Source organism: Zalophus californianus, chromosome 1 (genome assembly GCF_009762305.2).
Source record: "Zalophus californianus isolate mZalCal1 chromosome 1, mZalCal1.pri.v2, whole genome shotgun sequence".
Lineage (NCBI taxonomy): Eukaryota > Metazoa > Chordata > Mammalia > Carnivora > Otariidae > Zalophus > Zalophus californianus.
In genome coordinates, this window is record NC_045595.1 from 66,119,762 (window position 1) to 66,132,804 (window position 13,043).

Genomic DNA, 13,043 nt, shown 5'->3' on the forward strand with positions numbered 1-13,043 from the left:
CAGCCCCTCTGGAAAACAGCATGGAGGTTCTTCAAAAAGTAGAAAATAGAGCTAGCACACGATCCAGCAATTGCACTACTGGGTATTTACCCCAAAGATACAAATGTAGGGATCGGAAGGGGTACGTGCACCCCGATGTTTATAGCAGCAATGTCCACAATAGCCAAACTGTGGAAAGAGTCAAGATGTCCATTGACAGATGAGTGGATCCAGAAGCGGTGGTATATATATACAATGGAATATTATGCAGCCATCAAAAGGAATAAAATCTTGCCATTTGCAATGACGTGGATAGAACTGGAGAGTGTTATGCTGAGTGAAATAAGTCAATCAGAGAAAGACATGTATCATATGACCTCACTGATATGAGGAATTCCTAATCTCAGGAAACAAACTGAGGGTTGCTGGAGTGGTGGGGGGTGGGAGGGATGGGGCGGCTGGGTGATAGACATTGGGGAGGGTATGTGCTGTGGTGAGCGCTGTGAATTGTGTAAGACTGTTGAATCACAGATCTGTACCTCTGAAACAAATGATACATTATATTTAAAAAAAGAAGAAGAAGATAGCAGGAGGGGAAGAATGAAGGGGGGGAGATCAGAGGGGGAGATCAACCATGAGAGAGGATGGACTCTGAAAATCAAACTGAGGGTTCTAGAGGGGAGGGGGGTGGGAGGATGGGTTAGTCTGGTTATGGGTATTAAAGAGGGCATGTCCTGCATGGAGCATTGGGTGTTATATGCAAACAATGAATCATAGAACACTACACCAAAAAAAAAAAAAAAGATAGGGCCTGAAAATATTCACTTGACTTCTCTTTTCAACTTTTCAATTTTTTGTCATAATTGAAGGTTTTCATAATGAAAAAATCATATTCTAAACATCAGGAGTACTGAGTCCATCAGTTTGTAGTAAAAGTCTTAAAAATATACCTAACTTTCGACCTAGTATTTATGCAGTTAGGAAATAATGAACATATAAGAAAAAAAAAGTTGGTAGAGAAAGGAAGGGGGAAAATAGACCCATAAATCTTAAGACTTTTCAAATTTTAGGAGAAACCAATGTTTCCATTGGGACATTTAATCATTTCAATACATTATTCCGCTGTGCCTGGGGCAGGGAGGGAATGAGGGCAAACCAGTTCTTTCTCATTGTTGTGATAAGGATGTTCTCAACAGCTTTCGGCAGCTCTGGGAGGAAGTCAAGTTTGCCTGAGAGAAATTGATGGCAGATTGTGGAAGAAGCTAATGATAGGTAAGCTGATAGCGTCTGTTCAAACTTGTAACCACCAGAGTTAACAGAAAACTTTTCACAGATCAGTTCTTGAAGTGGGAGGGTAAAAAGGAAGGAAAAGCAGCCAGTTGTCATTTCACTTAGAAAGTTTGACAAGGGTTTCCGCTTTCCCAAAGGCACGCCCCCATGAAGAAATCTGCATTCTGTATGGCTAGGTTTGAAACATTCTGTCCCCCAGTAGTCATCCTACAGACTCATACTTCAGATCAAGTGTCTACAGGAAAGCTTATTCTGGCAACCAGGAAATTGAGCTCACGCTTGATGTCAGATTATATGAATAACAAATGTTTAGACTTTTAGAGGTAGACAATAATGTCCCAAGAAGCTCATCCAGAGGTTATTTATTTATTAGTTTCCCTGTTTCGTTGACATACCAATATTACAGTTGGTCAGACCTGAGATTTAAATCCTCTCCATGTGAAGCCAAATTCTATGTTTTTCCTGTCGTATAGTGGTGTCACATGTTCAGGAACACAATGCAGAATTCTGAATCTCTTGTAGGACCTTGCTTCCCAAACCTGCTACTTGGTGAATTTTCTGAGAGGTATTTGAAATGTAGATTCCTGGGCCTCACCTCTAGACCTGACTCAGGGGTGTTTGTAAATCTGCCTTTTTCAGTGGTTGCTTGGGGGGTCTGATGTACAGCCAGGTTTGGGAGGTGGTGTTTTGTTGGTGACTACTGCTACAATTTTCCCATTATCACTTTTAAAATTTAGTTTATAGAGGTTGAAATCAGTGTGGTTTAGATCAGTGGTTTCTAACCTTCTAAAAACTACCTTGGGGGCAACTGGGTTGTTCAGTCAATTAAGCATCTGCCTTTGGCTCAGGTCATGATCTTGGGGACCCCGTGTCAGGCTCCCTGCTCAGCTTCTCTCTGTCCCTCAGCCCCTCTCCCCCCACTCATGCTCTCTTTCTCTCTTCTCTCAAATAAATAAAACCTTAAAAAACCACAACTACTGTGCCTTTCTTTTAAATTGAAGTATAATTGACATTATATTAGCTTCAGGTATATAACATGATTCGGTATTTGTATATATTGTGAAATGATCACCACAATAAGTCTAGTTAACATTGACATAGTGTTACAGATATTTTTTGTTGTGATTAGAACTTTGAAGATTTATCCTCTCAGCAGCTTTCAAATATACAATACTGAAGCAGGAGAGCCAGGTTCTTATCTCGCAGAGTTGAAGAAAGAATCTCATGGACAAAGGAGAGTGAGAAAGGTGACAGAATTTCATTAAGCAAGAATACAGAAAAAGGTCTCAAGAGTGAGAGGGGTCCCAAATGGGTTGCCAGTGTGGGCCTCCACCTACAGTCTTTTTATTTAGAACTGACCAGGGAGCTTGTGGCCTTATCATTCCTGCGACGTCTTGGTTTGAGTAAGGACTGGTGATAACATCTTTAATGGCTCGCTTCTTCTTTGGGGTCTGGTCATTCTTTGTTGGTCACCATGTGACTGCCATAAAAAGACCCCACTTCTAATGCCCAGGGCAGGGGGGTCTGGTTTGTTCTTTTATCTCTGGTTTCCTTATGCCTCAGCATTGCTGAGATTTTTGATGAGCCTGATCACGTAGCCCCCACTAGCCCCCATGTGAGAATAGTCATGTAGTCCCTACCTATCTCTCCCTACCTAACCCCTGCTGTCCCTGACTCAATACAGTATTAGGAACTACAGTCATTATGCTGTCCATGACATCCCCCGGATTTATTTTATAAGTGGAAGTTTAAACTACCTTCCCTTTTAGGAATTCGTTGAAATCTACGCATCTTTCCCTAAGAAACACACATTCCAACGCGCAGCTCCACACACCCACACATACCATTTTGCATACAATTTTAGGGGGTGTATTAGTTTTCTATTGCTGCTGTAACAAAGTACCATAAACTCAGTGGCTTAAAACAACACAATTACTGTCTTACAGTTCTGAGGTCCGAAATCTGACACAGGTCTCACCAGACTATCTTTGAGGTGTTGCTGGGCTGCACTTCTTTCTGTGTGCTCTGGGGAACAATTCGTTTTCACCTTTTCCAGCTTCCAGCCCACATTTCTTGGTTCGTGGACCCCTGCCTCCATCTTCAAAGCCAGTAATGTAGCACCCCCCTGCCCCTACTTGAATGGTCACATCTTTTTATCTGACTGCCAGGAAAGGTTCTCTACTTAGAAGGGTTCAGATAATTAGATCGGGCCCTCGCAGATAATCCAGGAAAATCTTGCTGTCTCAAGTCCTTAACTGTAAGCATATCTGCAAAGTCCCCTTTGCCACATAAGGTAACATATTCACACCTTCCGGGGATAAAGATGTGAACATATTTGGGGGACATTATTCTGCCAACCACAGGGCTCTCAGAACCTCTGAAGCTACCTATAGAGCTGTGTGAACCCTAGGTTAGGGGCATCTGTTCTGGGAACTGTTCATTCTAGTGTTGAGTTAGCTACAAATAACCAAATCCTCAAAAGCAGTGGCTCCTATGAATTGGTGTTTAATTTTTCTTATATAATAAGAAGTCCTGAGGAAGGCAGCCCAGGTCAACAGTGGCAGCTGGAGGATGCTGGAACTGAGGTCTCTGTGATCTGGTCTTCACTTTGAGGTAGCTCTCAAGATGGCCTCTGCATCTCCAGCCATGACCTCTGTCTGTGATGCAGGCAAGAGAGGGGAGGACATAGGGTGAAAGCCACAGGCCATCTGAGTCTGCTCCCCTTTAAAAAAACCTTTCCAGAAGCCCCACCCCCCACAGTGTACATTTATATCTCATTGGCCAGACACTGTTACATGGCTTCCCCTTTTGCAAGAGAGATTGGGAAACATAGTTTCATTTACTTATTTTTTTAAGGTAGATACATTAATGCTCTGATAATTCCAAGCTCTGTAAGTTAGGAAAATGGGAAGTATAGATATTGGAAACTTACTAGCAATCAATGGAAACTTGGGTTTTGTTTCCTAAAAGTAGAATGGATCATTTTTTACCCTCACAACCAAAACTCAGAGAAAGTTGAAACTCTCCTTCAGAGTCTCTTCCAAAGGGTTTTATCTATTTATTTTAAAGATTTTATTTATTTATTTGAGAAAGAGAGAGTATGTTAGAGTGGAGGGAGGAGCACAGAGAGAGGGAGAGAGAAGCAGACTCCCTAGAGCATGGAGTTCAATGCAGGGCTTGACGGGGATTCAATCTCAGGACCCTTAGATCATGACCTGAGCTGAAATCAAGAGTCGATGCTCAACTGACTGAGCCACCCAGGTGTCCCAAAGGGCTTACTGTTTTTACTCAGCTTGCTTTTCTTCAAGCAGTTCATTCTTTCAACAATGTTTAAGCATCTATCTATTCCTGGCACTGAGCTGGGCCTTGAGGATACAAAGATAATTAAGATATTCTTTTTTTATGTAGAGAATCTTACACTCTAGAAGAATGCCAAAAATATGATTAAAATATCATAAGTGTTGAGATACAGGCATGTGAACACTGCTGTGGGAGCTCAGAGGAGAAAGGGGCAGAGGAAGTGTTACATAAAGGGTGAGTCTGGGCCAGAATATTAGAATAGGTGATATTTTGCCATTTGGATAAGAGGGTGGGACATTTCAGGAGGAAAGAACAACCTTGGAGAAGGCACAAATGTCTGAAAATCCCTGCCGGATGCATTTAGGGAACAGACAGAAGTTGAGTGTCAATGCTTTGGAGCGTTCATGGCAGTGAGGCCGAAAGGGGCCACAGGATGGGGCTGGAAATAAGGGTAGAGACCCCCACCCTGCTTTCAGTCTTGCTAAGGAGCTCTGGCTCCAGCCTGTAGGAGTGGGAAGGCAACAGGAGGTTTCAAACCATTTTCTAGTTTCTGTTGTAGAGGGAAAAGGTAAAAAGAAGAGAGCACGGGTAGTGAAAACCACAATAGTGTGGTCAAACTTCATTGACAATAAAAGAGCCAATTCAGTATGAATCTTAAATTTGTATCTAAAACAAGCTCTAAGTTATGTGAGAAAAAACTAAGACAGAACTAAATTAGAAATAGCCAAACTCACCATTGTAGGTGGAGATTTTAATTTATCTCCTTGGGTCACTTATAGGATAAGCAAACAAAATATCAATAAGGATATATAAATTTTGAGCCACATGATTCACAAACATGACCTAATTGACATATATAGAACGATAGTTCTAACAACGTGTTCTACATTCTTTTTTTTAAGACTTTATTTTTTAAGTAATCTCCATACCCAATTGGGACTTGATCTAACAACTCTGAGATCAAGAGTCTCATGCTCCACTGAGCCAGCCAGGTGCCCCTACATTTTTTTTTTCAAATGCACATGAAAAATTCACCAAAGTTGACCACATGCTGGGTCATAAATCATATCTCAATGAATTTCAAAGGATTGAAAACATACAGAGTATGTACTCTGACCATAATGGAATTAAGAAATCAGTAACAAGGGGTGCCTGGGTGGCTCAGTCAGTTAAGTGCCTGACTCATGATTTTGGCTCAGGTCATGATCTCAGGGTTGTGTGACTGAGCCCTGAGTGGGGCTCCTCGCTTAATGGGGAGGATTTGTCCTCTGCCCCCCCCTGCCCCCGCTGCCACATGCACACTCTCTCTCAAATAAATAAATAAATAAATAAATCTTTAAAAAATAAAAATCAGTAACAAAAAGATAGAAAATCTCCCACAACTTGGAAATTAAGGTATACATTTTCCATGGACAAAGGAGAACTCAACTGCAATTAGAAAATATTCTGGGGGCATCTGGGTGGCTCAGTTGGTTAAGTGTCCAACTCCTGATTTTGGCTCAGGTCATGATCTCAGGGTTGTGAGATCAAGCCCTGCATTGGGCTCTGTGCTGGGCCTGGAGCCTGCTTAAGATTCTTTCTCTCTCTCAAATAAATAAATAAATAAATAGTAAGTAAATAAATATTTTGAACTGATCGATAATGACAATACAATATATTGGCAGAACTTGTGGGATACAGCTCAAACAGTCCCTGGAGGGAAATTGATTTTGTGTGTGTGTGTATACAAACACACATATATTATATGTTTATATATTTTAAAGAATATATTGTATACTATAAAATATATGAGAAAAATAATTAGGCCAAAAACCTGAGCACCTATCTCAAGAAGCTAGAAAAAAGTATTGCAAATTAAATCCAAAGAAATTATTAGAAATAGTAAAGAAGGAAATAGAGATCAAATAAAATCTTAAAGTAAAAAAAAGGGAAAGGTATTATAGAAAACAATTGCCCAAGTCAAAAGTTGTTTCTTTAAAAAGATTAATAAAATTAGTAACTTCTGGGGTGCCTGAATGGCTCAGTCAGTTAAGCATCTGCCTTAGGTCGTGATCCCAGCGTCCTGGGATAGAGTCCCGCATCAGGCTCCTTGCTCAGCAGGGAGTCTGCTTCTCCCTCTCCTTCCGCCCCTCTGTTGCTCATGATCTCTCTCGCGTGTGCATGCACTCTTCTCTCTTTCTCTCTCTCAAATAAATAAATTAAATCTTTTAAAAAAATTAGTACCTCCTACCAAGACAGATAAAAACACAAGTTACCTGTAACAGGCATGAAAAGGGGGACATCACTATAGATCTTACAGTTCTGTAATAATTATATAATTATAGTTCTATAATATCATACTTATTACATAATAATTGGGGCCCTTGGGACCAGAGGTCTATTCTGATATGTGTGTAAGCAGCTGGGAGCAGGTGGTTAAGGAGGCAGAGCTCTCATTTTGTTTTCCCTGGGGAGCCTGTATTGTAACTTAAGGCTGGTTTTGGAACATGGGTTCAAGCAACAACTAGATAGTAGGTTCTGCTTTCTAATGGCTTACAGGGTATAGTTGCTTGAGGAAAATAAAGGTGTGTCAATATTGATATGGTATTGATGTGGTATGATTCTCAAACTTTAGCATGCATCAGAATCACAGATTGTTAAACACAGTCCTTTGCTAAATGGGCAAAGGACTTGAACAGACATTTCTTCATAAGATGCACAAATGGCCAATGAGCACATGAAAAGATGCTCAACATCACTAATCATTAGGGAAATGCAAATCAAAGCCACAGTGAGATACCACCTATTAGAATGGTTACTACATATGTATCTCTTAAAAAAAAAACAAAAAAAGCAACCCAGAAAATAACAAGTGTTAAAAGCATGTAAGGAAGTTAGACTTTTGTGCACTGCTTGTGGGATGTAAAATGATGCAGCTATTGTGGAAAACATTATGGTGGTTCCTCAAAAAATTAAACTACCACATGTCCAGGAATCCTACTTTGGGGCATATACCCTAAACACCTGAAGGCAGTTATCTCCAACAGGTAACTGTACCCATACATCCATAGCAGTATTATTCACCTATTCACAGTAGCCAAAAGGTGAAACCGACCCAAGTGTCCATCAAGGGATCAATAGGTAAAGAAAACATATATATACAGTATTATTCAGCCTTAAAAAGGAAAGAAGTACTGATACCTGTTACAACACAAATGAACCTTGAGGACATTATGCTAAGTGGAATAAGTTAGCCACATATGGTTCCACTCACGAAGTACTTAGAGTAGTCCAATTCATAGAAAGTAGAATGGTGGTTGTCAAGGACTGGGGGAGGGGAGGAATGGGGAGTTATTGTTTAATGGATATAGAGTTCGGTTTTGCAAGACAGAAAAGTTCTAGAGATGGGTGGTGGTGGCTGCACAACAATGTAAATGTAGTTAATACCACTAAACTGTACACTTAAAGATGGTTAAGATGGTAAGTTTTATATTATGTGTATTTTATCACAATTACACCTGTCTCCCCATGTACAGCTGGAACCCAACCCTCAGAGCTTCTGATTCATCAGGTCTGGAGTGGAACCGATTGGGGTACATTTCTTACGGGTTTCCCAGGTGATGTGGATGCTGCTGGTGCGGAGACCACACTAAGGGATCAATGGTGTAGGAGACCAGGTGAGTGGAATAGGGAAAGGTGCTCGGTTCACTCCCTCGTGGATCTGGTTGTTAGTAACAACCTCAGGTGGCATTGGTTGAGCGCTTCCTCTCCCCTGGGTTGTCTCACAGCCCGGTCAAGGGGCAGCAGATGGGCAGGGCTAGAATATAAACGCAATCCTTAACCCGGCTTCCTTTGGTCCTTGGTGCGGTGTGAGACCGAGAGGGAACGGGAGACCCCGCGACCCCCGCAGTGCGGGCGAGCACGCAGCTGCGGGGAGGATTAGGGAAGCCTCTCCCGGCCTGGGGGCCCAGGGTTCGGTGGGAGGTGCTGCAGCCCCGGCCCCCCCGGGCGGGTCTCCCACTCTCTCCCGCCGCTGGCGCCATCCCCGGGGTGGGCTCGCGGCCGGCAGAGGGCGCCGGCGCGCCGTCCCACCACTCGCCTCTGGGCCGCCCACCCCGCGGGCGCGCCTCTCCGCAGTCCAGCACCGCCCGGCCCGGGACCGCTCGCTCCAAGCGCGCAGACCTCTCGGCCGGACTGAGGACGCCGCCCGCTCCGGGCCGCCCCTGCGCTCGCTTTCGGCGCCCGCTCGGCCTACCGCCCCGGGGCCAGCGCCGCTTCCCGCCAGCGTCGGAGCGCAGAGCTCCCGCCTCCGGGAGCCTCCCGGCCGTCGGCGGACCCCGCGGCCCCGGCGCCCGCGCGCTCGGCGCCCTGCTCGCGGGGCACAGCGGAGGGCGGCGGCCGGCTGGGGATGGGCGGCCCGGCGGCGCGGAGGGGCGCCGGGGGGCTCCGCGCGCTGCTTCTAGCGCTGGTGGCCGCGGGGACCCCCGCGGGCGCCTACAACCTCGATCCGCAGCGCCCCGTGCGCTTCCAGGGGCCCGCCGGTTCCTTCTTCGGCTACGCGGTGCTGGAGCACTTCCACGACAACACGCGCTGGTGAGTGTCCCCGCGGCCCCGGCCCGGCCGCCGCCCCCGCCCGCGCCTCGGCCCCCCGCCCGCCGCCGCTGCTTTTTCCGGCCGCCTCCACGCCGCGGTCCCGAGGGGGAGATTGCAAGGTCTCGGCGACGCGCAGCTCAGCCGCAGACGACAGGCGGGCAGGACGCCGGCCGCCGGTCTCTGGTCCCGCCGACGTTGCGGTGGGCGCCTGGGGTCGGAGGCAGCCGGGCCGGCGTGAGCGGGGAGAGCCCCGAGAGCGGTCCCCTCGGCCTCCCAGCCCGACGAGCCTTAGCTCTCTCGGTCGCTAAGAAACTTGGCTCCTCTGCCCCCGAGGGGCCTCTGCCGAATGCCCCAGGGCCCGAAGAGACCGGGCACTCGAGATGTAGACTCCTCGGTGTCGGGGAGCTCTTGGTGACACCCCACCCAGCGCTCCCCGGCTTCAAGCCACTCTGGTGCGTGGCGCCAAGGAAGTGCGGTGACCCCGGGACGTCAGGGGGACAGGCTGTGTGTGTAGGGGAGGAGTGGGGCTCCCCAGAGGTGAGTGTCTGGCAGCCCGAAGGGCACATTACGGTCCAGAGGCCCTCTCCTTCCTTACTAGATCTTCTGAAGAAGCGAGCAGAGAGGGTCCAGGATGCTGGAAAGGAGGATGGTCCAGGACCCTGGGTGATAAGGCTGGCGGGTGATCTCTGGGGCAGCCTGGGCCTCATTTCACACAGGTCCTCTGACCCGGAGTGCTTGTTTTAGGAGAGGAATGTGGTTCTGTAGAGGTCAAGGAGTCCAGTTGCTCCCTGAGAGTCCCAAAGGGTGGGAGCTCTCCCCATTAAGAGCTATCGGCTAAGAGGTACAGTGCTTGAGTGCTCAGCCCCTGAGGAGAAGCTCTGAGATGGGGTTGGTCCCTCTTTGACCCTTTCCCTGGACAAGTGGGAATCCCACAGCACACAAGGGTCACCTCTTCATCAGAGCGTTAGGCCGCAGACAGTTCCCCTATTCAAGGTCATGGCCCAGTGGGCCCCTGGGTGACAACTAGTCTGGAGTTGGTTTTATTGTGTGGTCACCAGTGTGAGTGTCCTTAGGGGATGCAGGCTGGGAAGGCGAGGTCAGTAGTGTGTGCTCTCAGCATGCAGCTCTGAGGGACAGTCCCTGCTCTGAATTGGACAGAGGCTGACCGAAAAGGGTGAGTTTGTAGATCTGAGTCCTGAGGCATTTCTGGAACGGGGTGGGGAGGGGGGAGATGGGACTCCGTGACTGGCCAGCCCGTTAACAATCATGTTTTTGAGAACTGCCTTCAAGAAAACCAATTTGTAAAGTCCTGTGTAGCCCCTGTCCAGTTCCACATCTCCTTCCCTACCATTTACCCCAGTTGCCGAGTTTAAGGCCAGACTGCCTTTTTCTGCATTGCCAAATCCCCCTTTTTAAAGCAAAGCAGGCTGAACACCTTTTCCATGTCCTGCATGCTCAGTGGGCTTTGAATTTGGTAGAGAATGCAGCAGGAGCAGTTGGAGAACACATCCCAGAATCCCCCGCTGGGCTCCTGGACTGTGACCTTGGCACAAAGTCTGTGGGGAGAGCAGTGAGGAATAGAAGGGCTTCTCTGGGCAGGGCGCTCTAGAGAAAAAGGTAGGCAGTGGAGCTGCGCCTCTGGGCTCTTTAATGGCTCAGCTCAGGGGAGAAGAAGAAGACCTGATCACCTGGATTTGGATCGGCCACAGGTCAGAGCTGCCCTAGGTGGAGAACAACGGGCGGGGGTTGGGGGGGGGAGAGGCAAGAGCAAGTTTGACATAGGAAAAAAGTTGAACCTGCTTTGCTTCAAAAAGGAGATGAGGAAAAACTGTGATTGGAATAGACTTGGCGATTGTAGGAAATGACAGACTGGCCTTCAACTTGGCACCCAGGGTATATGGCGGGGGGGGGGGGTGCAACTGGAAGGTAATGCTGGTGCGTGGCCTCGGTGCCAGTGAAGATGTGGGGCAGATATTTCTGGGGTCCTAAGGAACCCATCAACAGCCAGCCTGCTGGTCTCAAAAGTACCCTGTCTGCGCCTGATATGAGCATGCTGCTCTACCCGTTGGAGGGCTTGTCCCTATAGTTTTCCAGGTACTGACTAAACTTGACGGAAATCTTTTTAAAGCAAATTTCCTTTTTCTTTTTTTGCCCCACATTGTGTTAATTTTTATCATAGTTTTTGCTACGTCCCTGATATCTGTGCTCCTGGGGCTTTTTCCAAGTATTTTCCTTCTTATCCTTTTCTCTCCTCTCTCTTCCCCCAAATATTCTTTGTCTTAGACCGTGAACATTATTCTCAGCTGATGATGCTGCCCAGACTTTGTCAGCTGCGGCTCTTGAAGCAATAGACTTCCAACCTCCTCTCCCTTCTCTTTCTTTTCTTTCTCAAGACTAGACTTGCCACGGGGCTAATGAAACTTCCACCAAAGACCCCTAACTCACATGGTCCCCTAGCAAGACCCTGTGCCTCATCTTATAGTCCTAATTTTGTATTTTCTTAAAGGTAGTCACCCTAAATTTACAAGATTCAGGCTCAGTGGAATCTGGAGCGACCCTATGTCTCTATCTTAACTTTTAGCTCTGGGGTTAGTTGATTGACTTAGCGACTGATGGTCTCTTCCTATCAGGCAGTCCCAGGGCCCTGGATCTTTTAACCCCTCTTGAGGGACATGTAGGTTGTTTCCAATTATTCATGATTATAAACAACAGCAGGGGTAAACCTCCTTGTAACTAAAGCCTTGCGGGCATCCTTAATTATTTCCTTCGAGTAAATTCCTGGGTTTAGAATTGCTGGGTCAGAGAGGAGGGAGATTTTGAGGTGTTTTCTATGCATTTTCAAAGTGCCAGTGAAGGTAAAGTGTGTATTTTAGAGAAATGCATTGATTCAGGCCCTGGAGTTTTGGAATGATTTGCTAAAGGACTGATCCAGTGTGGGAGAGGAGCTTAGCCATCTACATGAGGGGAACTTAAAAAGATCACAAATAGTCAAAATGGGTGTGGGAAGTAAGTGATAGACATGAAAAGGAAAAGTTATACATTGAAACTTTGAAAAGAAGGAAAATGGTAATTTAACCTTGTATCTGGTGTCTTTCTTAGGAAATTACTCTTTAGCTTCTTAATTCAGCATTAGTGGTTTAATAAGTTGGCATCCTGCTAATTAAACACCTTTTTACAGGTAGAAGGATTTGTTGTAGATACGCTAAGGAGCAAGAAGAATGTGCTGGAGGGGGTGGGATAGAGCCCAGGCACCAGGGTCATTGTGGGCTCTTCCACTGGGGGTCCGTGGCATTAAGGCGGACCCCAGGTACACATCACAAAGCACGTGTGTATGCTCTGCCAGGAGAGCTAGGATTTGTTCTTGAATCCTATAACCGAGCATACCTGTGGGTTCTTTTTTTAAGCCAAAATTGTCATGGGTCAGAAAGTCCTAGATCCCTGCTAGAGCTGGGGGTGACCTTGCTTTTCTAAACCTTGGGGCTTGAACACAGCTTTTGCAGTCCTGTTGCATCAGGAGCAAGAGCCCAGACCCAGAACCTGGTTCCTCTGTTGCTGTGCTCTAGGCAGTGCGAGTTGTCCCCATGGCCAGGTGGACCCGAATATCCTGGACAGTGTTACAGATGTCATTTGTATCTGTTTGGATACAAACATGCACATGACTCAGTTTCCTCTTTTGCGACAGCACTCAGAGGGTGTCTGCCTGCCAGAGCTAGCTTCCTCTCCTGTACCTCTCGCCACCACCCCTGCCCCCAAGTCGTCTTGCACCCTTTGAGCAACAGCAGTAGGTGCCAGGGAATATGAACAAAGCCGATTTCTGTCCCATTTCCTTAGACGTGTCCCAGTTCTTCAGCTGCAGGGCAGACAACTGTAACACCCTGTGATATAAATAAATGCAGCCCGGC

The 13,043-nt window shown here is 46.6% G+C and overlaps 1 protein-coding gene across 1 annotated transcript in view; it reads left to right on the forward strand.

Annotated features, from left to right (window-relative positions):
• Positions 1–8,716: 8,716 nt before the first annotated feature.
• ITGA9 (integrin subunit alpha 9) overlaps positions 8,717–13,043 on the forward strand; it is a 337,384-nt gene continuing 333,057 nt past the window's right edge. The window contains 1 exon segment of the mRNA XM_027583039.2: positions 8,717–9,141. Within this exon segment, the coding sequence (XP_027438840.2) occupies positions 8,957–9,141 (185 nt within the window). The 5' untranslated portion in view covers positions 8,717–8,956.